The sequence below is a fragment of the Sinocyclocheilus grahami genome, unplaced genomic scaffold (assembly GCF_001515645.1).
Source record: "Sinocyclocheilus grahami isolate Dianchi unplaced genomic scaffold, SAMN03320097.WGS_v1.1 scaffold85.1, whole genome shotgun sequence".
NCBI classification, from domain to species: Eukaryota; Metazoa; Chordata; class Actinopteri; order Cypriniformes; family Cyprinidae; genus Sinocyclocheilus; species Sinocyclocheilus grahami.
The window spans coordinates 2,204,347-2,230,885 of record NW_015505264.1 but is presented as its reverse complement, the minus strand read 5'-3'; the positions used below and the strand labels follow the sequence as shown (position 1 = coordinate 2,230,885).

General features: G+C 36.8%; 1 protein-coding gene across 1 annotated transcript; it reads right to left on the bottom strand.

The window, feature by feature from the left end:
• Positions 1-6: 6 nt before the first annotated feature.
• On the bottom strand, positions 7-26,176 carry LOC107586803 (parapinopsin-like). The gene is made up of 4 exons (XM_016274335.1): positions 25,793-26,176; positions 21,322-21,650; positions 9,339-9,572; positions 7-724 (listed from the first exon to the last, which is right to left on the bottom strand). The coding sequence occupies exons 1-4, from the start codon at positions 26,154-26,156 to the stop codon at positions 449-451; spliced, it is 1,203 nt and encodes a 400-aa protein (XP_016129821.1). The 5' UTR covers positions 26,157-26,176; the 3' UTR covers positions 7-448.
• Between the last annotated feature and the right edge of the window lie 363 nt (positions 26,177-26,539).

Sequence of the window (26,539 nt, the reverse complement as noted above, 5' to 3'; positions counted from 1 at the left end):
CCTGAAGGAAAGTATATTTTAAGTTAATTTTCATTTTCGAGTGAACTATTGCTTTCACAAACAGGCCTTCATGTGCTTTGAGTACTTGTACATGTCCAAATGATGAGCAGAATTACAAGAAGAATAACAAAAGCATCACTTTAAACAATTTGTGCTACACTGGTTGTCCAATCATGAAAAGGTACTGGTAGCGAAAGTGTCCTTGTTAAAGTAAAATATCAGGAAAAAACAGGCTTCTCCAGCTGTTTACTTCCAATATCCATTCTTAGCGTTTTCCCCTAGAAAGATCATGCACGCAACATGACATGACTGTCAGTGAGGGGCGTGTCCTAGTTCCACATTCCTTTGCAAGACACGCCCACTTATCAATTCTCTTTTCATGCAATCCGTGACCCCCATCACTTCTAATTCCACTGTATTAGTATTGGTTTGGCCTGACTGTATGAGCTCAACCATTGTAGTAGGCCACAAGAGAGACAGCAGGTCTGTTGGTGCCCTGGCCCACAGCAGGAGACGGTTTCTCACCATCTGAGGAACTTTTCTGCCCGCCGCTGTTAGGAGCAAAGATAGTGGGACGGCCAGCTGAGGCCACCGTGAAGGTCACATTCTGGCCATTGGCACGTCGCACTGTCCTGAGAGTTTTGGTGACTTTGGAGGAGTTTTTGAAGCTGGAGCCTCTCTCTGGGGTGGTGCACATGACGAGCGCATGGAAACATCTGCAAAACTGACACACAGAGACAGATTGAGAGAGCTGGGGTTATATTTCTAATGCTGAAAATGGATAGCTGACGCACAAATGAACATTCTGTTAGAATTTACTCACGCTTATGTAGTTCCAAACCTGAATGACTTTCTTTCTTCTGTGGGAACACAAAAGAAAATATTTTGAAAAATGTCTTACTGTTTTTGTTCAAACAAGTAAAGTCAAAGTTGTTTTGGACTCCAATGACTTTAAGTGTATGGACAAAACATTTGAAATTTTATTTCATTTGTCATTCAGGTTTGGAACAACATGAGGTTCTTCTTTAAGAAATAGTCAAGTCAAGCCAAATTTATTTCACAACACTGCAAAAAAAAAAAAGAGAACTTGCAGTAAATCAAAATATTTACTTAAGAAAAAATTATTTAAATGCATTCAAAGTTTAGGTTTAGTTTAGGTGTCAAAGTGAGTTAAGGCTAAAAACAAGAACAAATATCTGCCATGGAGTAAGACAAATTAACTTAATTAAAAGAGAAAAACTATAATTTTTCTGACCTCATTGGGAGATATTTTTTCTTGTTTTAAGCAAAAAACCTATTTAATATTGATAAATTTAGGAAACAACACATATCATGTCATTTTGCATCTCAAATGTATCTTGATTTAAGAATGTTTATATATACAGAAAATCAAGGCAAAAATACGAAAGAAAGAAAGTTTATAATACCTTAATATCTTCATGCCTTATAGTCCATTTAGCAGATTAGAGCTGGCGAAAATATAATTTACATTTTACGACGACACAAACAAATTATATTTGCTATATTGTATATATTGCCTTACTTGAATATAAGGCTAAGGAGGGATAGATAGATAGATAGATAGATAGATTCTCCCTTGCTTTGCAACTGTACAGACAGAATAATAAAGCACCAGCCAAACGTGGGAATCATCAGCTCTGCAACAACAGCTGATGCTCAGTCTACTCTAATGTGGACAGGCCTGTTTGCAAATTGAAAGCTCTACGTGCAGAAAATTCATTAACTGAGGCAGGACCTCTCAGCAGGAGCGTAGGCAGTGATTATCTGAGAGTGATGGAGATGCTTGTTTGAAGGTGCCAATGCCTCACGGACCGTCTGTGTATATACCTCTACATTCCCCCGCATGCGATCACACGCTCAGAGGAAACAGCTTGCAGGCTTTGACCATCAGGTCACCACAGATTGAAACAAAGTGGGCTGATTTAAGCTGAGAAAAACAACTAGCAGGAGATACTCAAAAAAAAAAAATCTAAAGGAATGCACTGTGGTCCAAAGTAAGCTCTGTGTTCTTTCGCTGCACTTTTCATTATAGATAAAGGTTTATTGTAATTAATCATAACTGTCTGCAAAGATCTCAGAGGAGTAAAGCACATTTTCAGATAGGTGGTGTTTTGTCGATATGAGAGAGATTTATCCTCACAAAACAACCTTCACCATGAAATTTTTATAGATTCAGCCAGCCTAAACTTTGAAGAGAGTTTTATGAATACTGAAATGCAGAGGTGCAAGTGTTTGCCCTAAAAGTTCAGAAACTCGATTTCTGTAACAGAAACTCTGGTTTTAACCTTAACAATGACCAAGCAATATATTTTGCTCCAAGCAAAACCGTTTACAGCAGAATGAAATAAGGAAATATTTGTGTGGCCTTGGCTCAATGCCACCATCAGATTGCAACAATATTTCATGCAAGTGTTCAGTAAACGAATGGCTAGTCATGAATTGTTCCCTCAGAAGGGGAGTGTAACTAATACAACCTTCAAAACCCTCCCTGTTTTGGGAACAGTGACTGAAATCACATCGAAAACAGATTTGAACATTTTATTTCAATCTGGAAATAAAGTTTAGGGCTTCTGAAAAACACAGAAACATTATGACAAAATCAACAAGAAACATCATAAAAAAAAAATTCAATCCACAAAACACAGAGTAAGATTTCACCCCTTGAGAAAACGTAGTATACTTAGTATACGTCCATGTTCACTGTATACTTATAGTCTACTACATTTCCTCAGAAGATGCCAAAAACCGCAGAACCATCATGTTTTGTCAGTTCAGTTTCTTTGTATATCATATACAAGAAATATTGCTGTATTAAAAGATAAGTGCTTTTTTGACACTCGATTATCAGTGCTTATGAAACAGAGGGAAAACAAGCGACAGAAAGAGACAGACGACTGAAGGGGTTTAGATTGGGGTCAAGGGTTCGCGGTTAATGGTAGACTGAAATACACACTTTTCGCAAGACTATCATATTCAGTCAGCCTGTTTAATGGCCATTCTGTGTTGTGCTAGCGCAGAATCCACTAGTCCTGACAAATATCTCCCTTATGTTTGTACTGACATAGATGACCTGTAACGTAATCAAGCTGTTCGAATCTGAAAATTGGTCACATTGCTGTCAGCCATCACAGGTGTGCGCTATGCACTTTTTTTGGTACAGCAGACAGGTGAGGAATGTGATACGGTTAAGGTGGGAGGAATGAGTCTATAAATGGATTCAGATCCACACACTCATTACAGGGGCTGGCAGGAGGTCTGGTGAACCCCGCGGAGATGACCAAGGTGGCACAGAAGGTGGCTGTGCATCTGGACATGCTGTAGGACAGTTAACACAACTATCTGCCTGGGTGTTTCATCCAATCAGATTTAGCACATGTGGCACATTGATTTAGCACGGTCACTAACTGAATTTTCTTGGATTATATGACATTATTTTTGATGATTAGTATGTGTAATTTGTTCATGGGTAAATCAATGCTCCTGGTCAAAAGCTAATTAAGCTCTAGTGCCAGTATTGTAGCAAAATGTTTGTTACCACAGAAAAAACTTTTGACTCGTGCCATAGTTACAATAAGGCATCTACAATGGAAGTACACAGGGCCAGGTAGTAAATATTGAAATGTACACTGCTTATATACACATTTATTGTATTTAGTATAGCCACAAAACTTATTAAATACATCTATATTATATGTTAACAGATTTAAACTTAATTTTCATGACACCAACAGCAATAATGTCTGTAAATAATTAGCTCATCTCTCACAAAAATGATTTTAACAGCTTTACTGCTTAATAAACATTTTAATGGATGAATGAATGTAAATGAATGGACAGAAATACAAGATACTAATTTTGACATTTAAAGAAAGATGGCATCTTTACTTTAATTGTAAGTGCCTTAACCATAAAATTAGTCTAATTAAGTAAGAATATTCAATTTGTTACATTATGTAACAAATGCTGTCAGAGCTTATAGTCAAAGTTCACCCAAAAATTAAAATTTTGGCATAATATACTTCCCCTCGTGTTGTTCAAAACCAGTATGACTTTCTTTCTTCTGCATATTTCTTTAGATATTTTGAACAATATAATGCAAGTAAATGGGATTTTTTTTGCTCACCCTCACATGGTTCCAAACTTTTATGACATTCTTTCTTCTGTGTGATGAACATGAACATATTTTGCAGAATGTTGGTAACCATTTACTTCCATTGTATTTTTGTCCATGAAAATTTTTGGTTACCAATATTCTTCCAAATGTCTTATTTCATGTTGCATATACTGTAAGACAGAAAGTCATACAGGTTTGGAACAACAGAGATTTTTATTTTGGGGTAAACTGTCTATTTAACTTTTATGCAAAACACTGAAAAATCCTTTAAGGATGCAAGTCTAGGAAAAATGTGAGAGCAGTACTCTTATTTATTTAAAAGCATTCCTCAAATTTGCTTTATTTGTTAAACAAGCAAGGGATGGAGGACAAGTAGAACTTTTGTGAACAACCGGCCTTCCAATTTTACAGAAATCAGCAGAGCGCAGAGTCTGTGTGGGCCTGCAAAAACCCTTCCACATGTACAGTAATTTGCATGTTCCCCATGATGAGAACATCTGATATCTCCAAGTGTGAATATTCAAATCAAACTGGGAGGGAAAAATATCTTTGCAATCTCCTAAGTCTGAACTTGACTTGAGCAGTCGGGGTTCAGGGAATCATTTTCACCTTTGGCAGATAATGAGCAATAATTTCAGTGCGTACTTATGCTGGATCAGTGAATGTTCAGTTGGCCGGCTGCAGTCCGGATCTGAGAGGAGTGCTGGGTAGCAGACTTTCGAGCAGATGATGGTCTGGAATGGAGATGATTAGCTCTCTGTGGGGTACTGAAAAGCTTGGGAGAGCAGGACAGAACATCCTCGCCAATTACGCTACACCTGCTCACAGGTGGTCCGGAATAACTGATCCCACTGCTTGGAAGAACTGCCTATGTCTCTGGAAAGCTCTTAATTCTGAAGCTGCCACTTTTGTTGGTCTTATTGTTTCTTACACAGTGTGCGATAATGTGTCTTTTTGCAGTAACTTTTCACAAAATAATAATAATAATAATAATTCAAAACGTATATGTTTGTCTTGCTTTGCAGTAAAACATTAAATGATCCTAAAATAGATAGTCTTAATTGAAAAGAAAAATGGTGTGAGATAATCAGATTTTTTTTTTTATGGAAACTTGTTTATGGCATGGAATAAAAAATATAAAAGATAACTTTATATCTCATAATTTGGAATGTTTTCCTCACAATTCTGAGAAAGATATGGAGATATTAAGTCATAATTGTGAGATAAGAAAAGTCAAAATTTGAGATAAAAAAGTAAAAAAAAATGTCAGTTTATATTCGGAGTTTATAAACCGCAAATCTTTTTCTCAGAATTGCATGATATAAACTCAGAATTGCGAGAATAAAAGTCCGAATTGAGATAAAGTAAAAAAAAATTTAATCCTGTGGCAGAAACAAGCTTCCATAGATTTGTTTTCAGAAAATGTCTTGAAATTATTTTTCAGTCTGCCAGTTGGCCTTCTTGTTTTAAGCATAAACCTCACTAAATTCTGTTATATGTATGAATTAAATTAAATTAAATATGAATAAAAATAAAATAAACAGTCAAATAAAATAAAATAAACGTAATTCAAGATATTTCAACAGCTTTACTTATAACATATTAAAATGTATATATTGTTTTAAGAATGCTTTAAGGATGTTTGTACTGGAAACCTAGAAAAAATATTGTGAAAATATTTTTGTGGTGCAACTGACATGTGCTTATTACCCTTATAACCAGTTATTGAACAAGGGAGGTTTTCAGCATACTGATGATTCCCCCAGTACACGTTGTGCTCTTAATAAGGGAGAAAATGTGAAATGTGATAGAAAATTCCTTTTTCCGTCCCAAAAAAAGAGAGAGGAAGCAGTAAATGTAATTATCACATAGCATGACAGCTTCTGAACCGGGCGGTATAACAGTACTGTTATTTACTCACGGGCTCAGGAACTTCGCAGCTCTCTCGCACTCCAAAACTCACTCTTTTTTCAGTACTCTTCCAATTTTCCGCTGTCTTTCAATCTCCGCCAGTCATATCGACACATGCCGAGTAGATACTTGAATCTGTACAGCACTTTAAGTCTTCAACTCGCCTCAACTCACAGTTTCCATGGTTACGGGCTGGGAGGAATTGAAGACTGAAAATGACATACAGGTGACTGGTGTCTCCTCCGACAGGCAAAACTAGTTTCTCCAAGTCTTCATCTCCGGTCTTATCACAAGCAATTGTTTGGAGCAGAAGCTTAAACCCATACAGAAGAGAAGTGCACAGATATTACAAACACAACCTGTTCACATGTACACAAGTTCAGAAATAATAATAAAATGTGCATCTTGTATCAGTTCGATCATAGAAGAGGTACTTCTTTGAAGGAAAAGTTTCTTTGAAAACTTTCTACTACTTTCTTTCAACATACTCTTACACAATCCTTGAACAAACACAAAAACTACAGCATTGAAAGATTATATTTACTCAAATGGTTTGTGCATTCTTCCAAACACTTGAACATAATTGCATGCATAACTATTTGACTGTTTTGTCCAGCCATAAACAGCTGGAATACAAATCAGCCATCAAAGCTGCATGGGATGGAGTTGAACAGCCATTGTAAAAAAAATGATCCATAGATAAAGTAAATGATGCTGAAAAAAATCAATAATTTACTTTATTGAATTTTTTTCGATTTCAGGAAAACAAGTAATGCATCTCAAAGCTGCTTTTATATTACATTATATTCAGATTTTTAAAGTCAAACTGACAAAATTAGCAGGTTAGTTGAATTAATGCATTTTTACTTCAAATAGGATGGAAAAATGGTTTTGTGATTCAGTCCCATTTTCTCTCTTCCCAGCATGCACCGAAGCTTGAGTAATTAATATGGTTGCATTGTTTGGCCATTAGCCAGTTTAGTTCACATCATTGAAGCTGATTTTTCATCAACTTAAAATGATCAATTAGTTGTAAGGTTTACGGCATTTCATGTGTGTTCACGTCATGAGTATCCACATGCTGTTTTCAATAATTTAGCACTTTGCTCTCCACAAAATGTGCATTCCATATAGAAATGTAGGAACATAACAATTTAAAACCGTGTAAATAAAGGAAAAAGTGTACACAGAACACATTTCAATCTCATACTTAAAGGGATAGATCACCCAAAAATGAAAACTCTCATCATTTACTCACCTTTGTGTATTTCCAAACCTGTCTGACTGACTTTTTTTCTGTGCAATGATAACCAACTGATAACCAAACATACTTCCAATATATGGACAAATAGAGATATTTAATGTTCTACAGAAGAAAAAAGGTCATACATGTTTGGAATCACATGAGGTTCAGTAAATAATGACAGAAGTTTCATTTTATGGTTGAACTATTCCTTTAAGAAACTTTAATATATGTGACCACAAAACCAGTCATAAGTCGCACAGGTATATTTGTTGCAATAGCCAACAATATATTGTATGGGTCAAAATTATCGATTTTTCTTTTATGTCAAAAATCATAATAGCATATTAAGTAAAGATCATGTTCAATGAAGATATTTTGTAAAATTCCTACCGTAAATATATCAAAACTTAATTTTTGATTAGCAATATGCATTGCTAAGGACTTCATTTGGACAACTTTAAAGGCAATTTTCTCAATATTTAGACTTTTTGCACCCTCAGATTCCAGATTTTCATATAGTTGTATCTCAGCCAAATATTGTCCTATCCTAACAAAGGATTATTTACTCAGCTTTCAGATGATGTATTCATCTGAATTTCCAAAAAATTGATCTTTATGACTGGTTTTGTGGTCAAGGGTAATATATAATTTCAATTTGTGGCATCTTGACATTTTAAAGTTAAGTCAGTACATTTGCGCAAAAAAAAGCAGATGAATTTAACAAATAAGAAATGTTGCCTTCAGTTCTTTTTTTTTCAGTATGAAAAGAAAAAGATGAGCAGAAGGGAGGATGGAGCTTATCAGCAGAGTACAATTCAAAACTGATTCAAAACCCGTGAAAGAAAAAGTCAAATCCTTGTTCAGTTCCTGTCCCCAATGAAAAACTGAACCTGAGAACATGATTTTAATATTACATCTTAATGAAATTTTCAAATGGTAGTTTAAGTAATATGGTCTGTGGATGTAAGCCTTGTAATTTTTCAATACATAACCCATAAAAGTTTATAATTTAATATATAATGGCCTGACTAGATGTATTGAGTGGCCTTGATAAAATCTTATGAAGTTAAGATATTTATGCAATTTTCCCTTCTTATTTGTTTCAGCCCAGGTTTTGGACCAAAAAAACAAGTTCCCCAAGCATAACACAGTGCCTATATTTCACATTCAAAGGTGGCTTTGTACATACTTGTCAACGGCAGAGAAAAAAATGACTTTAACTAATTAGTTTGTGTGATCTGTGCTGTTAAATACATTTTAAAATAAGATGTCGATAATGTGCTTTTGGGAATGACACCCCAACTGAAAACATTGCTAAATATGAGAGATAACTCAAGCGATCCTGCAGTCAAGTGTGTTCTTATAAAGAAAAAAACGTGAGATAATTTTTGTTAAAAACTAAATATAGCAATGAATTAAATGAGCTCATTATAAAAAATACAGTAGCAACAAAAGTATATTGACACTTAAGCCATGCTTAAATTTAATTTACAGCAACTAAGCAGGATTAAACTATGTTTAACCTTTCTCAAAACTGATTTTCTTAAGTCATTGTTGCAACCACTGGTGACTCTGAAGGTCATTTTCAGCTCAACACACTTATTTTTGTAAAATGTTTAGCAAAAAAAGTATGTGCTTTCTTGCAATTACATTAATTTTTAAGTGAGACTTAAGCATTCAAATGTATAAAAGCATGTGCTGCATTTGCATGCAAATAAACTAACACAAATATCACATGTAACATAATATTCATATCATAGCCATCCACTATAGGTTGATCATACGTAATCTTTTTCCCAGACACAGGGATATATAAATTGGCTAAAATGGCCAGGTTTTGGCTGTGTTTTCCTAGCGTTTTCATTGTTGCTGAAGATACTGACTGAAAAGTAGTTTGACCAATAGTGTGCAGGCTATTGGCCAAACCACTAGGACATATTCAAGAAAAAGAGGACGTATAGTCACCCTACGTTCACTGAAAGTCAAACAAGCATCTTTACACACTGATTGAATGGCAGTTAAAACAGTTTTTCTGTTGGCACCCACCTGTTTGTTCATGAAGATGTATATGATGGGGTTTATGACAGTGCTGCTCTTGGCTAACAGAGAAGGAACGATGCTGGCCGCTGCCGTGACCAGGCCGGGACGCCCAAACGTGGCCAGCAGGGCCATAACCCCATAGGGCAGCCAGCAGAGCAGGTAACACACCACCATGGTGACCACCATGAAGAGAACACGCTGCTCCCGCTTTCGACTCACCGCCGTATTGATCCTGCTCATCTTTGTGATTTTGATGAGGGAAAAGAAGAGGAAAGGAAAATAATTAAGATCAGAGAAACATGGCATCACACTGTGCAGCTGTCACTTTAGCGAAAGTAATAAAACTGTACATGCAGACATTCACAGATTAAATGCCTCATTGAACGTTTAACATATAGCTTCAGGCCAGCTGGGCAGAAATGGATACAGCCATGAAATCGATCGCTCTGGTCTGTAATAGACCCTTAAACACAACAATGGGCGAACAGAAGGTCCATTACACGATGTAGAATTGCCTACTGAGCATGATGCACCATTTTCGCAGTGTTGTAGCACTTTGTCTGATGGCTGCTAAGTGCTTTTTTGGAGTAGGTACCCAAGAGCTGAGAGTTGCTACTTTGGTTGAACTTTAGTCCCTGAAGTTTGGTGCAGTGGTGTTCATGCAGTGTCATTTCCTCTCAGACTTCAATGTGTACGTGGAATAAACTCACTTCAAAAAGTCATTTTCTTTATCATTCTGGAATTTCTCTTCCAGAATTTCTATGGAATAACAAACGTATATACCAGTGTTCAAAAGTTAATTCAATTAAAAAAATTGAAATGAAAAAAAAAATGAAAAAAGACATTTATAATTTTGCTAAATATTTCTATTTCAAATAATTGCTTTTATTTTTAATTTACTATTCAAAGATTCTTAAAAAAAGCTAAATGGTTTCCACAATAATAGTAAGCAGTGCAATTGTTTTCAGCATTTATTATAATAAGAAATGTTTCTTGTGCAGCAAGTCAGCATATTAGAATGATTTCTGAAGGATCATGTGACACTGAGGACTGGAGTAATGATGCTGAAAATTCAGCTTTTCCATAGCAGGAATAAATTACATTTTAAAATACATTTGAAAAATATACTAACATAGAAAGCATATTTATTTTAAATTGTAATAATACAATTACATTTAAATTGTGAGAATATTTCACAATATTACTGTTTTACTGTATTTTTGATTAAATAAATGCAGCTGGTGAGTATAAGAAACCTCTTTTAAAAACATTAAAAAAATCTTACAGACCCCAAACTTTTGAACAGTAATGTATATAAAATATAAACATCCCTAGATAAAAACATGTCTACCAGTATTACCTGTGATAGTCTAACAACTGTGCTACTTTGAACTGGCACAAATGAACATTATTTTGAATCAAAGTTTTTCAAAAAGTTTTTGGTGTTTTTTTTTCTTTTTCCCAAAAAGTTTTTTTAATCTATAAATGAGAAGCATTTAACACACATTTGGTCCCACATCAGAAATTACCTAACAAATTCATTTGGTTTCTTTGTTTTTAGAGTAAATAGAGTAAATTCACTATATTTTGTTAGAAAATGGGGTACAGAAAATAACATTTAATTCAAAATATGTTGAAAACAAGTAATAATATCTTCAACATTTAAGCTTTAAACAAGTACATTTATCTTCTTTTAAAAGACGTTTATTCAATATTTCAAGGTTGTTGTTTTTTTTCTTCACTGGAAAACAAGGCAAAAATACTCGAATCACATTCTTCCTGCATTCAATAACTTGTCAACACAACATCATTAATGTCAAAACGCCACTGGTTCTCACATGTATGTGACTACCATTCTGAAGACATTCACAGCAGAAGCCAGTGACCCTTCTGTGTTGTCACACCTAAATACGTGTCTATACAAGTGAAATTAATGAAGATGGATGGAAAAAGAGAGAAAGTATGGAATGGAAAGTAGCCCCATTAAAATGGGAATAATTCACCTCTACTTTAAGCCACATTTCCTCTCATATAACTTAATGATCAGAGTCATACAGTGCTTTTAATTATATCCTATACTTTAAATTACAACATGAACACATGTCTTCCTCATGGGTCTGTACTTCTAGTATGTAATGACTGAAGCCCTGTACCCAGAGGATCAAAACTGTGCTTTGACTAAGAGCTAATTAAGAGCAATGGAGTGGAACAAGTGTGGCCCACAGGTGGTCCTCGCAAGACACCCTCGTTTCCACCGTCCACCTTGAGAAGAAGCCGCAACTTGACAAATTATTACTTAGCAGAATGTCAGATCAGTGTCAAGTTGCTAATAGGCTCCCCATTGAGTTGCGGCACAGTTTTCTGAGTCTTTTTTTAGCGGTCACATTAAAAATGAGTCCTATATGCAGAGAAGGGCAACACTCAGGGGTGCAGGCTGTGAATAACAAGGCCTGCCAGGTGTGAAGGCCTGCGGGGGTGTAAAGTCATGGCGGCAGACATCACCAGAGGCCACAGCCAGCGGCACATCTGCGGACGCACTACCAATTAAAAGAGAGGAGAAGATGTGACAGCTGTTTGAGATGCAACGCTGAGGTGGGTGGACAAAAAAAAGGGCAGTTTATACCCCTTCAAGATGTCCACAACTTCCACCCAATTGAAGTTTGATTGACAGGTGGAAACTTCACGGTCACATTAAACACAGGATGCCATGTAGAGACGACTGAATACGGACAACCTCAGATGTGAATCACAATAAGAGACAGTCTGTAGGTGTGTGTCCGCTTTCCATAATCCTCAAATTAATTCCAGTAATTACAGCACAACTCCTGATGAAACATTATTGCTGGGGAATAGCAATTATAGGCAGTTATTTAAAAGTGCCGAGATGCTAAATGGATTAAACAAATAAACTGTGAAATAGGACAGAAAATAAGCTTTGGGAACATTATAATAATCACACAGTGCGCGAAAGCATATGCTCAATCAGCGTTCAAAACGTTATTAGCATAAATAAACAATTTGTTTTCCTCTGAGAGACCAGATTGAATAGATTAACAACTAAAATACACCAAAATCTGATGACATCCAGAGCTGTCAAACTTCTAAAACGCACCTGGAGAGTCGCAAACTGCAAGAGTCCACACAGGTTGCATCATTAGAGCACGCGAGTACATGTAAATGCATGCGTTTTGTGGTGGTGTTGTGGTAATGAGACTCTCCCCTCTGGGTGCATGTGAGCCCTGCAGTCAGAAGGTGGCAAACCCAGCAGGATGGAGTGCTGTGAAGGAGATGCTAATGCGCGTGGCAGCTCCTGTGGCTGTCAAAGAGTGTTTGGTCAGGGAGGATCCCTCGGGTATGTGGGTAGGTGGATGTGAAACATTATGTGGCTAGGAAGATTCTGAAAGCCGTGTGGCTGCGATCACAGCTGAGACCTTTAAACTTAACTTTGTTTCTGGAGATCTCACTCTGGTCTTCTCTGATACTGGAAAAACAACAGTCTCCATTAGAAAAAGAAATGTCAGCAGTCAGGGGAACGTGGGTAAATCTTTCAGTTCCCTGGTGAACCTGATATTCTGCTGATCTGGTGGAGGGTTAAATTCTAAAGACTTAAGCAAGATGGTGACGGTCCTTAAAAGTTTTTTCTAGACTGCCGAGTCTTTAGAGTCACTGTAAGAGAGTTGTGAACATCAGTTCGTGGTCAGTGTTGAATGTGATGAAATTTTTCCAGAAAATGGTAAGAAATGTCTTTCTATCAAGTTGTGAGATGCATGTAAAAACAAACAAGTCCTACCAGTGTAGTATGATTCACAAACAAACGAGCTGGTTCTTTTTGGTGAATCAAAAACATGCAGTGAGACCAGTGAAGCCTGATTTCTGAAGCAAATGATTCTAATGAGTGGCGTCTTTTGAAACATAGTTTAAAAAGACAAGTTTCCAGTAAACACTGCCCTGTATAATTTACAGTATTAGCAAAGAGCCTGAGATTGAGAGCTTCTTGATCAAAATCAAATCGAATCAGGGCATTAAGGTTGCAAAGGGGTGGAACATTTCCAGAAACTCTCCGAAAAGTCCTGAAATTGTCTGAAAGTTTCGAAAAATCCAGGAAAATTTCCAAAATTTCGGTAAAGTTTCAGAAATTTTCGAGACTGAGAGCTTCTTAATCAAAATCAAAACGAATCAATATTAGGGTTGCAAAGGGGTGGAACATTTTTGAAAAATCTCAGAAAAGTCCCAAAATTGTCTGAAAATTTCTCAAAAATCCCTGAAAGTTTCCACAATTTCTGTAAAGTTTCAAAAAAAATATAAATGTATTTTTGCCATTTTTGCCTTTATTGTTACGTTAGGACAGTATTCAGACAGGAAGCGAAGTGGGAGAGAGAAGGGTACAGAATTGGGAAAGGTCCACGAGTCGGGATGCCCAATGCACAACAATGGTGCCCATGAGGCTATTGGCACCAACCTTTTTGCAACCTCAATCAATATTGAGCCTTACAAATGGTCATGAATCCTGTCTACACATATACAATATTACTAATTTCATACAAGAAGCCATTACTTGCTACCAGTCTAAAAAAACAATAGTTGAACAGTTTATAAAGACAAAGTCTGAATGAAGTTCATGCTCAGTTGTTATCATCAAATCATTTCTCGCATGCTATTGTTGGCAAATTACAGTAACCTCACATCAATTATGAAAACGGATGCATCTGTTTGATGATAGAAATGTAGTCATGAAATAAAAATAGCAATAATTTGGAGCCTGAACAGCGGGCCCACACACAATCTGCACCCACAAAAGATTCACAGAACTGGAACACTCTTCATTCACAAAGTTCTACACATCCTCCAACCCTTTCATGCTCGATTATTACATATTCGGGCTAATTTGATTATGTTTTCAGCTACCAATTATAGAGTAGTACTCCGATTAGCACATTTTACCATGCTTAAATCCGTTCAGCAGATTTCCCCATAAATCAACACAGAAAATAATCCCCAGATCCCCTCTGGACCTGTTAATTACTAAAGCCTATAATGGGAAATTGTATTTGTCAATAAAACTTTGACATTTATGACATCGACATTACAAATACGCCATTACAAATATTTTCCTGTGCATCCCCACAGGACCCTCTTTAAGAACCTCTGCCCTACATGTTACTTAATAAGAACAGAGAAGAGCAAGTTCTAAAGTTTGGTTTTAAAAAAAGAGAGAGGCCAAAAATGACTTTAAAAACTCTATTAATTTAGGAAACATTTGTTGGTTGGTACAAAAGTCTGATATTACTAGTGAAAATGCTTATATTTAGATTTTTAGATAGAAGTTGAAAAATCTAAATACATGTTTTAAAAATTTAAATAAATAAATAGGAAGAAATTTTGCATTGTGGTCTCAGACTTTAGATAAAAGTAAAGTAATAGGAGGAACTGCATCCTTCCCTCTTTCTCTCTCTCACACGCACATAAGTGAGAGACAATAAGTAAGTAGCGAAAGAGAGTGTATAGTTGAAAGATGGATGGCTGGAGTCACAGATGGAACAGTGAGAAGCACAGAGCAAAGTCAAAAACAGACTTAAAGAAAGTGGCAGCCAGAGAGAGAAAAAAGGGGATGGTACAGTATATGGATGAGGAGTAGGAGCAGAGTGACAGAAAAGAGAAGGAGAGATAAAACTTCATTCTAGACCGACCCATTTCAGTAAAATAGGCACTGACGATCGGCTCTTGATTGATTTGGGGCATAACCTGATCCGTCGTCACCTGCACTAAACAAATTCAGTGGACTAGATCATTAAATCTCCTGTCTGACAGGTGGGCCGAACAGTTGTGAATACAGCTGCTTAAAAAGCTCCCAGGAGAGAGTGTTGCTCTATGCCTCTCGTTCTTTATTGCTCATGGACTCCCTCTATTCTTTAAGAAGCTACAGTTGCTTGTACAGCATACATAAATCAATGCCTTTAAGTAAACAGTCTGGCAAAATTAGTTCATTACATTCATGTCTGCACTTTAATTTCTGCCCTACCAGCGACGAGGGTGTGTTCAGTAATACAAACACTCCTTCCACCATTAATCTCATTTTCTGTGTGTAATTATATCCCTCTTTTTGTCATAATATTTTAATGAAATTTAGTGTCCACTAATTATAGACTGTTAACAAACCCAATCAAATGCCAATGATATAAATTACACAAGGAAACATGGAGAGAGATGAACAGCATTCTAAATAAACAAGCTGCATTTTGTCCTTTTTATTTGAACTGTGCAAACGGTTTAAATTAGACAACTTGTGTGCAATCAGTCCTGAGAAATTAAATTATAAATGATTACATTATTTACAGGAAGTATCTTTAATCATCTGGTGCTGAATCCCAGACCACCTACACATTTCATATCAACTTGTAACCTTGTTTTGGAAAGTCAAATCATTTTGTCATTTTAGTGAACCAGTTTGTTTGGAAGAGTCATGTAAAATCTGTTCACAATGAATCAATTATTTTGTAGTAGAATATTTACACAAATTCCATTTAATTGAATTTTCAGTTCATTAAGATATATTTCCAAGCTTTTAATTGTATTTAGTGTAAATGTACCTATTCAAATTGAATACTATTACCTTAATGGCCCCTATTCAAAGTTGTTGGACAGTTACTAACACTGTAAATCTAGCAAGGTTTTTAAAAACAAAAGTACATTTATAACATTACACTTTGTTATATTACACTATCATTACATTTCATAAAACTAGTTTGTGTCTAATACAACGGCTAAGGGAGTGACAGTCAATTTTACATGTTTCTCTTCTGACAACCATAATCAATCTCTCTATATGTTTCTTCTCTGGAAAGTCATAGAAATGCTATTGAGAAGTTTTTCTTTTTCTATTGGAGCAAATCGGAATACAAAAATATATTTGTCGTAATTTCATTCACCGCATACAAGTTTGCACAACTATGACAATTTTAGCTTCCGAGAACTCCGTAAATGTCATATTGTTTTATGGCATAGAAATACTGTTGTGATTGTACAAATAAATGATCTACTAGAAAACTTTGATCCACTCCATATATGGGCAATCAGAACTTTAACAGATGCATTCTTTAGGGACTAAGGATTCATTCCACCTGTCCACCTTAAGAACTGCTGCAACATTCACCACAACAACAACAACACCAAAAACTGCTCTAAATAGCACAAGATAGAATATGACATCGCAGCACATTTTCAGAATTGCCTCGTAACTTTCTCTTTCAGGAGTGCAGAGTAGCATTTCACCAGTGGCTGTAATAAGGACATGTGACAACAGAGTTTTGTTGAAATTTCTGATATCCCGAGGGCTGTCTGTTCTGTCGAAACATAACAGGGGATGAGGAAAGACTGGAAGAGAGATGGGTGTCTAATCCTGATCTGGAGAGCCAATGTCCTGCAGAGTTTAGCTTCAATCTGCCCCAACACACTTGCCTGGAAGTTTCCAGTAATCCTGAAAACCTTAGTTGGTTCAGAAGTGATTAATTAGGAATGGAGCTAAACTCTGCAGGATAGTGGCCTTAAAGGAACAGAAATGGACATCGCTGGTTAAGAACTACCAGCTAGTGCTGACAGTATTAAGCTATCATTTGTCTTGAAGTTCATGTCTTCTATATTCAGAGTATGAAAGTAGCTTTCACAACATCTGGCCACTTAACCTGGAATACCAATTCTCCAAAAAGACTTAGACATCATTGCCAATGAAAGCTCTTAATTAAGAGGGATTGCACTGTTAATTACAGACTAATTGAGTTGTAAGTCATTAGGCTCAATTTCAAAACAAAGAAAACAGGGAGCAGCTAGCATGATACCTATAAAACAGTTTATTGTTTAAAATGGTCCATTTGTGTGCATATCCTGGATGTTTAAATCTTTTGAAACCTAAAAGATTTCTTCCACTAGGAAAAAAACAAGACCTTTCCAATGTGATTATGTAATGTGTGAAGTTGTGTACGCGCATCGAAGAGCTAGTGCAAGATGAGCATTTGTGGTTAAATGTATAAAAAAAAAATTTTATAAACAAAAAAAGATTGATCGTTTCGCTAGATAAGACCATTATTCCTCAGATGGGATCGTGTAGAGTACTTTGAAGCTGCATTGATACTGTAATTTGGACCTTCAACCTGTTGGCTGCCATTGAAGTCCACTATAGTATATCATGGAGAAAAATCATGTACATTTTTCTTCAAAAACCTTAATTTCTTTTAGACTGAAGAAAGACGTGAAGATCTTGGATGACATGTGGTTGAGTAAATTATCAGGAAATTTTAATTCTGGAGTGAACTAATACTTTAAGTTAAGTGTAGTGTATTCCAGCCTTTAGAAAGAAATGACAGCAAGCCATATACCTTGACGAAAACCATCCAAGCCATTTTTCCCAAATACCTAGGGAAAACTGGATTGGATTTTCCTAATCCAAATCTATCAAATTCTAAAGTCTAAAGATTAATCTGAAAAATTTATTCTTTGGAAAGCTCAACACTTTTCATAGCTGGCAACATAACGTGCAGCAGATGTAAACTTTGTTTCCCTCTCTCGTTCTGTCTAAATAGCCGGTCTCTGTGCAAAACAGACAGTTCTGTCTCAAAGGATGGCGAAAACTAATGTGGCAAATCCACTGTTTTTCTCCCTACGTTTTCCCAGTGTGCTCTATTCCACCCGCAGTGTGAGTTTATAGAAAGAGACAGGCCGTGTCCGAGCAAATGAGGCTGTTCTTTGGGAAGGCGGTCGACCCCCTGCCGGGTGACATTTTGGATGGGTTTGTCAACGGCTGAGTGGAGTGACAAGAGCTGGGAGGGAAACTATGTGCTCTATGCACTGTGGATACACAACTGTCAAATCTTCATTCAAACTTACAGTATATAACACTGACACTTTCTGGGGGACGAAGGGACAGAGCCTGTAGGTCTGCTTACTGTAGGTGACATTCAGACTGTCACAGTAAGGTAGTATGTGCCGAATGAGAGCCCGAGAAGCAGTTTATGGTCTTATTGATCACGAATGTAAGTGAATCATTATCTTATTGATTGCTTGTGATGCATGCAATTAAAAAGGGCCTTCAGCTTAATCGAAGAGCTGGTTACTCTGTAATATAACATCATGTGTCATTTTTATCACCAACTTTGAGATTTAGCAGAGTGGATGGTGAATATATCTGGCACCTGTCCCCTCAGGACTCCACCGCATCAAACGGTCAGAGTCGCATCTCATATAAACACACAGGGTGCTAATTGTCTAAAAGACTCAGAGCTTATCAGCATTCCGTCTCTGCGCCCATGGTTCAATACCAACGGTGAGGAGCTACAATCACTGTTATACTGTGGAGACCACGCTGTAGTTATCTGATCTCATGCTACGATTGGCCTATAATTGGTTTGCATTAAATGACATCCAAATAAATTGAAGGCAGCGGATTAGGAGAATGTCTTTGATCAAATGCATGATTTTATCATCTTCAGGACACCATTATGCAAATGATTTTGTGTGAGGTGTCATAATGCCACTCTGTAAGCAACTATATGAATCGTATGAAGCATAACAGTGGCAATAAAGTTTCTAATCATCTATGTATAGACTTAAATTGAATGGTGGTAAAAACTTTTAATGGAATGTATAGGTGGGCTCGAGACTGCAAAGTTTGAGAAATCTTGAACAATTAAAGGGATTTCTCACCCAAAAATTTAAATTCTGTCATTAATCACTCATATCGTTCCAAACCCGTAAGACCTTTGTTTATCTTCAAACACAAATTAAGATATTTTTGATGAAATGCAAGAGCTTTCTGTCCCTGCACTACAGCAACTACAGTGTTGAAGGCTCAGAAAGGTAGTAAGGACATTGTTAAAATAGTTCACGTGACATCAGTGGTTCAACCGTAATTTTATGAAGCTACGAGAATACTTTCTGTGTGCAAATGTATGTATGTATGTATGTATGTATGTATTTGCTTAAGTGATAAAGATTTCTGAGAAATGCTAAATAAAAGGCGACTGCAAGATCATAAGCCCTGTGAGGTGTCTATTCTAAAGGTTAATTTACGTTTCTCCGCTCTTGTGAAATAGTAACTCATAGGCTTAAGAAGACCTCCCTTTGTTCCTGCTTCTATGAACACAAGCCCAGGCTTAAAGTTATCTGCTTGCACAAGCATGTATCAGTCAGAGAAGCAGGGTGTTTTCACCACTGAGTTTAGATCACACCATTGATGTCTAGCGCTAAATTTTGACCAACATACCTGTGATACAGTATAACCACGGCTTCACATACAGTTCATTGCGGATGACATTGTGCAGAAATCTATAGATGACCTTCAGACCAAAATGAGATTCAGCAGGGCTTTTGCACACCTTTGTGAAGAAAGTGCTTATGTTAATGCAATGACAGGCTGGGCGATGAGTTGCTGCTGAATGAAGTGAAACGAAAAGGTGAATCTCTCGGTTCTGAAAGCATCAATGGTCCATTATAGGCAGGGCTAATTTACATAAACATGAATGTTTTCATTTCCGAACTCCCTCTGAACATCACAGTCTATTAAAAGTGCTGAAACATCTATTTCATATATTGTACTTGTAGTCTGTTAAGATGCAGAGAAGATGGAGCTTGCAAGCAGATTTCTCATTCATTGTTGCTATTGAATTGCCATTGTTGCATTCGGTTGCAAATCAAAGTGCTTTGTTGTGTCAGTGCATTTATTGTAAGCAGCTGATGGCCTCTGTTAGCTCGCCCACACTGCGAGGGACGGGAGGAAGGAAAAGAATTGTGGGAGCTTTGAGAGGATTTGTGTTTTGTTTACTCCAGAAAATTGGGCCATTCTGGGGACATCAAATAAAAACTACTTCTCAACTGAAATGTTTTCTTCCCATCTCCATGCAAATTCTGACATGATTTGCTTCCTTCCCGGCATAATACAGTGCTTAGTTGCATTCAAGATGTTTCGTGCGAAATTTCAATTGTTGCTGACTGCTGATGTTGATCACCGGACAGTGCAGGACATCTCTGGGGCAAGCGGTTGAAAAAGAATTAATCTGGCTTCCTCTGGTAAAATGGAAATGATAGAGACACAGACAGGAAACTGCCACGAGCCGAAATATTCAAACTGTTTTTAATTTGAACCACACGTTGACAGGACTGCCGAGTGGTTTTGTTAATTAATGGTGAAAAAAGGTCATCGAGAAAACTCATAATAATTTGTGAATATTACGCTAATTAAAGTTGAAGTCCAGGTAAATGTTTCTCTTGTGGAAGGTTGCATAAATCATTTGCTGCATTTTCAGTCACATTAACGAGCTGCAATGTAACGTGAAGGAGTCAAGGACAGTTTTTCCTGATATTGCATTACATACATTTTAATACAACACAACAATTATACTTCATGATAAAATATGAAAGCAGATGCCTTGATCTACCCTTTTGTTGCTTGTAGATGGGAAAATCACTAAGAAAGAATTGATCTGGAATATTTCACAAATAAAAAAATTGCACTTTTAAAAAAAAATTAGGCACAATATATAATAAGCCAAATGTATATAATAAAGAAGTGTAAAAATAATTGCAATTATTAATTATAGTTGAAGGTAGCCATTGACTTCCATTATATGCCAAAAAATACTATGAAAGTTACCAACATTCTTCAGAATATCTTCTTTTGTGTTCAACACAGGTTTGGAACAACTTGAGGGCGAATAAATTATGGCAGAGTTTTCATTTTTGGGTGAACTATCCCTTTAGTTTGAACTTTCATTGAATTTTCCAAGAACAATCCCTTTAAAAGAAAAGCACTTAATGAATTATTTATTTCATAATTTATCTTTACCGAGCCTGGTCAAATTTATTGTGCAACCAGTAACTCAAGAAATTAATCCAAGCTAAGTCTCTACAAATCAAGCATAATGGTCTGTAATATGAGGCATAAAGCTTTTCTGAAATCAATAACTCATCAGCTGTAGTAGACTGTAATGGTTGTGACACCTACCTGTGTGATAGCCTGAAGCAGTCTGCCATAGCTGTAGACAATCACCACAAAAGGGAGAATAAGGCAGAAGATAAACAGACAGATGATGTAAGACATGTTGTTGGCTGTCCTGGCGGCCCAGTTGACGCTGCAGGTGGTGCCGGGACCCTCCGGACCGTAGCAGCTCCATCCAAACAGCGGCGGAACAGTCCAAACCATGGAATATATCCAGGAGAAAGCAATACCCATGGCCACCTTTCTATAGTTGGTAGAGTCAGCCTGCGTGGCCCCCATCATGGTGCAGTAGCGCTCGTAAGAGAGCACCGCCAGGGAGATTAGAGACACGACACCTGTACAAATAGAAGAGAGATACACAGAAAAACAACGCACTGTTATGAGTAATAGCTGTTCTGGGTAGCTTACATATCCTTATTACCTTTGAAGGGTGGTTTATGTTGAGTAAAAGGCCAAATCTCCAGCTTTACTGGGTGCACTATACATCATGTTCAGTGCTGGGGATTAACCTGGCTTAACAATGAAAAAAAAAGAGAGTTTTGACATTGTAAAAAATGATTTTTCTAAGTTGTAAATAAAGATTATTGGATAAAGTTTTACAAGAAAATACTATTTGAGACTTTTACTTCAAAATTTCATGTTTAATTCAACCTGTCAATGGAGTTTTTTTTTTTTGGCAATTTTTTGTGAAATTTACTAGTCATTTCTGAGTGAAAATTATTTAAAGGAATAGATCACCCAAAAATGAAAATATGCTGAAAATGTACTCAGGCCTCAGATCATCTAAGATGTACATTAGTTTGTTTCTTCATCAGAACAGACTTGGAGTAATTTAGCATTACATCACTTGCTCACCTATGGATCATCTGAAGTGAATGTGTGCCGTCAGGAACAACTGATAAAATATTAAGCAATATTAAAGCTGGAGGACTTATATTTTACCTGGAACAATGGTTTGACGTTAAAAACGCCTTGATGAATTTATTACAAACACACAGCTTTTCACCTCACAAGACATTAATTGATTGACTGGAGTGGATTACTTGTGGATTGTTGTGATGACGGCACCCATTCACTGCAGAGGATCAGTTGTGATGTAATGCTAAATTTCTCCAAATCTGTTCTGATAAAGAAACAAACTCATCTACATCTTGGATGGTCCGAAGGTAAATACATTTTCAGCAATTTTTTTAACTTTAAAATGAATCCTACAACCTTTGTTTTAGTTTACTACAACAGTGTAATTCATCTAATCCAGTTTCCCTTTAACACCTGCATTTGTTTGTGATTTTTTTATCAGGAAGTTAAACTGGTGATTTACAGTCTTATATGAACTTATCTAGGCAAACATCAGAGCACTGTACAATACAGCTTGGTACATCTGGTAATGGGCACTTTTGTTTTATTACGCTTTCTCCTCCTTTGTCGTTGTACAGTGCACTGTCATTAGTGCTGGCAAAACCAAACCAAATTTTCAAATATCGCACCTGAAACTGAAGGCAGCTATCATGTCATTGTCATTTCAACTGTGAAGAGCAGGTGTTCACACTCATTTGAGGTGTGTCTGACTGAAAGGTCTCTTGGTAAAGCACAAGGAAGTGTGCATTATTACAATCATGACAAAAAAATTGTGAAATTTTGAAATGTGCCGGTACTAAGAAACCAAGCTGATACTATAATAAACAACAACAAATTCAGTCTTTCTGCAGAATTGTTAGTACAGAGTACAGACTTATTTCAGTACCTGATTTCTGAACAATAGAGACTAACTAATGGGATAGTTCACCCAAAAGTAAAAAATCTGTCATCAGTAGGTTTCAGTAACCACTGACTTTCAATGCAAGGGCAAAGAAACAATGCAGAGACATTTCTCAAAAATTTGTCTCATATTCCACAGAAGAAAGAAAATTCTACAGGTTTGGAATGATGTGAGGGTGAGTAAATGATGACAGAATGTTTATTTTTAGGTGAACTATCCCTTTAATTTGTAGGAGACAAATACAGGATTGTTGTACCAAAATGTGTCAGACATTTACTATAAAGAAACTCTGGCTTGTAATAGTTATGAAAAATGTTACAAGTTACAAAGCTTACTCTAAAGTTACAATTTATTAGTTAAGTTTATGCAGAAAAATGCAATCACATTTGGCTTTGAGCAGAGAAATTCAGAATACGCAACACTGCAAACCACACCGTTTTTAAGTTTAGGTTCTTTCTGTTTGGCCAAGAGATCAATCTGTTTCAATTTTCAACTTTTTTTTTTTGTATATAAATCCAAAAGATCAGACTTCACCAAACTTTAAGCAGAGAAAGACAAAAATTCTTCACGTGCTTGTGTGTTCCAGTCTAACATTCACACTGTTTTGAAGATCAACTCACAAAATCCTGCCATCCTAATCATAAAAAAGCTGCTTAGAAAGACCTTGACTCAAAAATGATGTTGTTCAAAGAGCCTATAAGCTTGAGTATTTAAACTAATGTATAAGCCTGAAAAAGAACGTCTCAAGAACATTTTGAACCTTAATACAGTCATTTTTCTCTGATGTGAAATCTGCACTGACAATGTGTTCCATGTCTGGATGAAGCTGTATCTCCAATGAGCCTGACGATGTGTTTGCTGTACTGATGGTTTAAAGAATAAAGGCTCAAATTTCTTTTTGTCTTGTAAGTATCAGCTTTGTTAGCACTTTATCAGTGTAATTTATTTGAGGGAGATAACAATAATCTGTGATTCAAGTGTATAGTCCACTGCTTACAATTAACAATAATTTTCACTTCCATTATATAACTGACAGACTGCAACGGTTTGAGTTAAAAATCTTCGTTTGTGTTCTACTGAAGAAACAAAGTCACCTACATCTTGGATGCCCTGGGGGTAAGCAGATAAACATAACATTTTTGGGTGAACTATCCCTTTAAGGGCTGCTGGCACCAGAAAAGTGGCACCAGTTAATTAACAACAAAACAGCTATTCTACTTACTGGAAACACTACACCCAGCTCTGCCCCATTACAGAGACTGTGTTATGGGTCAAGTACAGGACAGCACACATCTTATTTCCATGAATACAGCTCTCCTTGCCTTCAGGTCGAGTGCTAAACCCCAATCAGAAGAAGAATACATCTCTGCCCTCCTGGTGTGTTTATTTAAACTTTTTCCCAATTATGGAGACTTATTGAGTAGTTCCAATTTTATTTTTGTCATGCGTAAATGAATTGCAAGTGTCTGAAAAAGTGCAATGAACTTATTACTGTGGGTTGAAATTTTGGCAAGTTTTCAACTTTAGAGGGTTGGACTTTTTTTGTGTACTTTTGAGCAATTTTAACACCCCTACATAAAAATGTACTGTGTGGTACAATGGTACATTAATGGTATCAGATGGTAATGCTGTGTTACTTACATGCTACGACATATTACACTACAAAGAATACCATAATTTGACTGTGGTACATTTCCAGAAAGACAACACAAACTAAAACTTATAGGCTATCCAGAACTAGGAGTTTAAAATGTCAACAAGACAACATCCATTTAGACTGATTGCCATCTATATAGGCAGGCGGAGGTAGTCTGTCCTATTATGTGTAAACATAACCTATATGTTGGATTAGGCAGCTTTGAGGTTTATATTGCAGGTGAACTACAATTCATTTTTTTGTAGCCTAGGCTACTCCTAAGTTTTATTTAGTTTTTTTTAACGTATTAAAATACTGCATTAAGCTTTCCAACTTAAAAGGTCATTCGGGCAATTTACAATAACTGTAAAACAGTTTACTAAAATAAATAGTAATATTCATATTAGCCTACTGCAACTTTTGGATAACAGACTTGATTCGGCTTAGCAGCATCTCCCTGGCGAGAAACAAACCGTTAAACTGACTAGAGCAGCGCGCGCACGTCTCTGACAGGAAGCTTGTACCTCACGACAAATTATATCAATAATGTCTATAAAACTATAAATATAGCACACGATAGCTGTTGCGTTAACATTTAAGTTACCCAAGTAAGGAGGATTTTTAAGAATATGACTATGTCGGTTATTCAAACGTAGCCTACGTGAGTAATATCTTTCTGAATTCAATTAAGTTCATGTCAAGTTGGTATGAGGAAATATAAAAGAGACACTAAGTGTCATGTTTGACATCTCTCGCTCTCTCTTTCGTTATCACATTGTTTTATGCTACTGGTAGCTTGTTACTTTGAAAGACAAAACATTTATTGACAGCGTAATAACGGACGTGGAGGTTCCTAAACCGCCTAAAGGGAACGTGCTGCAAGTACATTTCTAATACGCATTTGTCATCTATCGTGTTAAATATCCAACACACAAATGCCATCATAGCATTTTAACGATTAAAAAAACATTTTACAATGTAGCTGCGCTTGTGAGGTGCGATTCAAATGTACCAACCTATACAGGTGCCTCCGAAGCCTATTTTAATTGTTTATCGACATAGCTGTAACATAACAGACTCACCCAGGAATGAATTGATGAAGCCGTACCACACGCATCCCGCGCGTCCGATGAGCCACCGGCCCTGCGTACTGGCGGCGAAGCTGAACGGAGTGCCGAGGACGCACACCAGCAGATCACTCACTGAGATGCTCACCAGATGACAGTTCATGGGCGAGCGCAGCACTTTGTAGCGACAGAACAGAATGAGAACGAGCGTGTTGTTGAGAAACCCCAAAGTTCCGATGAATCCAAGGCACACGGCGACCACCAAGTGTCCAGTCGGACTCAGACCGTGTTCTGAGTGATTCTCATCCAAGTGCGCTCTGGTCCCGTCACCTCCTCCAGCGCACCACGCGCAACTCAGACTCACGTTGGACTCAATCATTTCACTATTAATTATAGCTTATGTGAAGTATTTAATCAGTTTGAAACGGGAGTCTGTGCTTTGTAAAGTCAGTGTAATCCATCAAGTTTGTAGAGTTTTCTAACCCATTATTTCAGTGGGACTAGAGTTCACCAAACGCTAAACGCAGAAGTACATGATTGCCTCGTATAGCCTACTCTAGACAGAGGTTTCAAGATGTGGTCAAGCCAATTATGCCCCTCCTCGGGATGAATGGGAGTTTTTATTGCCCCCCGCCTAGCTGACGTCTACGTCTCAAGCCACCGATCTTCATATGCCAACAGCACTCTTTCCTAGTTCGTTTTACACCCTTAAAATGATTCCTCGCCAATTCATCAAAATGTAGATATGCTAATTAAGGGTTA

Excerpts from the sequence above, each read along its gene's own strand:
- LOC107586803 (XM_016274335.1), bottom strand. The coding sequence starts at position 26,156 with ATGATTGAGTCCAACGTGAGTCTGAGTTGCGCGTGGTGCGCTGGAGGA. Across the intron at positions 21,651-25,792 it reads CTTCATCAATTCATTCCTGG|GTGTCGTGTCTCTAATCTCC; the intron begins GTGAGTCTGTTA and ends CTATTTGTACAG. Across the intron at positions 725-9,338 it reads ACATCTTCATGAACAAACAG|TTTTGCAGATGTTTCCATGC; the intron begins GTGGGTGCCAAC and ends TCTGTGTGTCAG.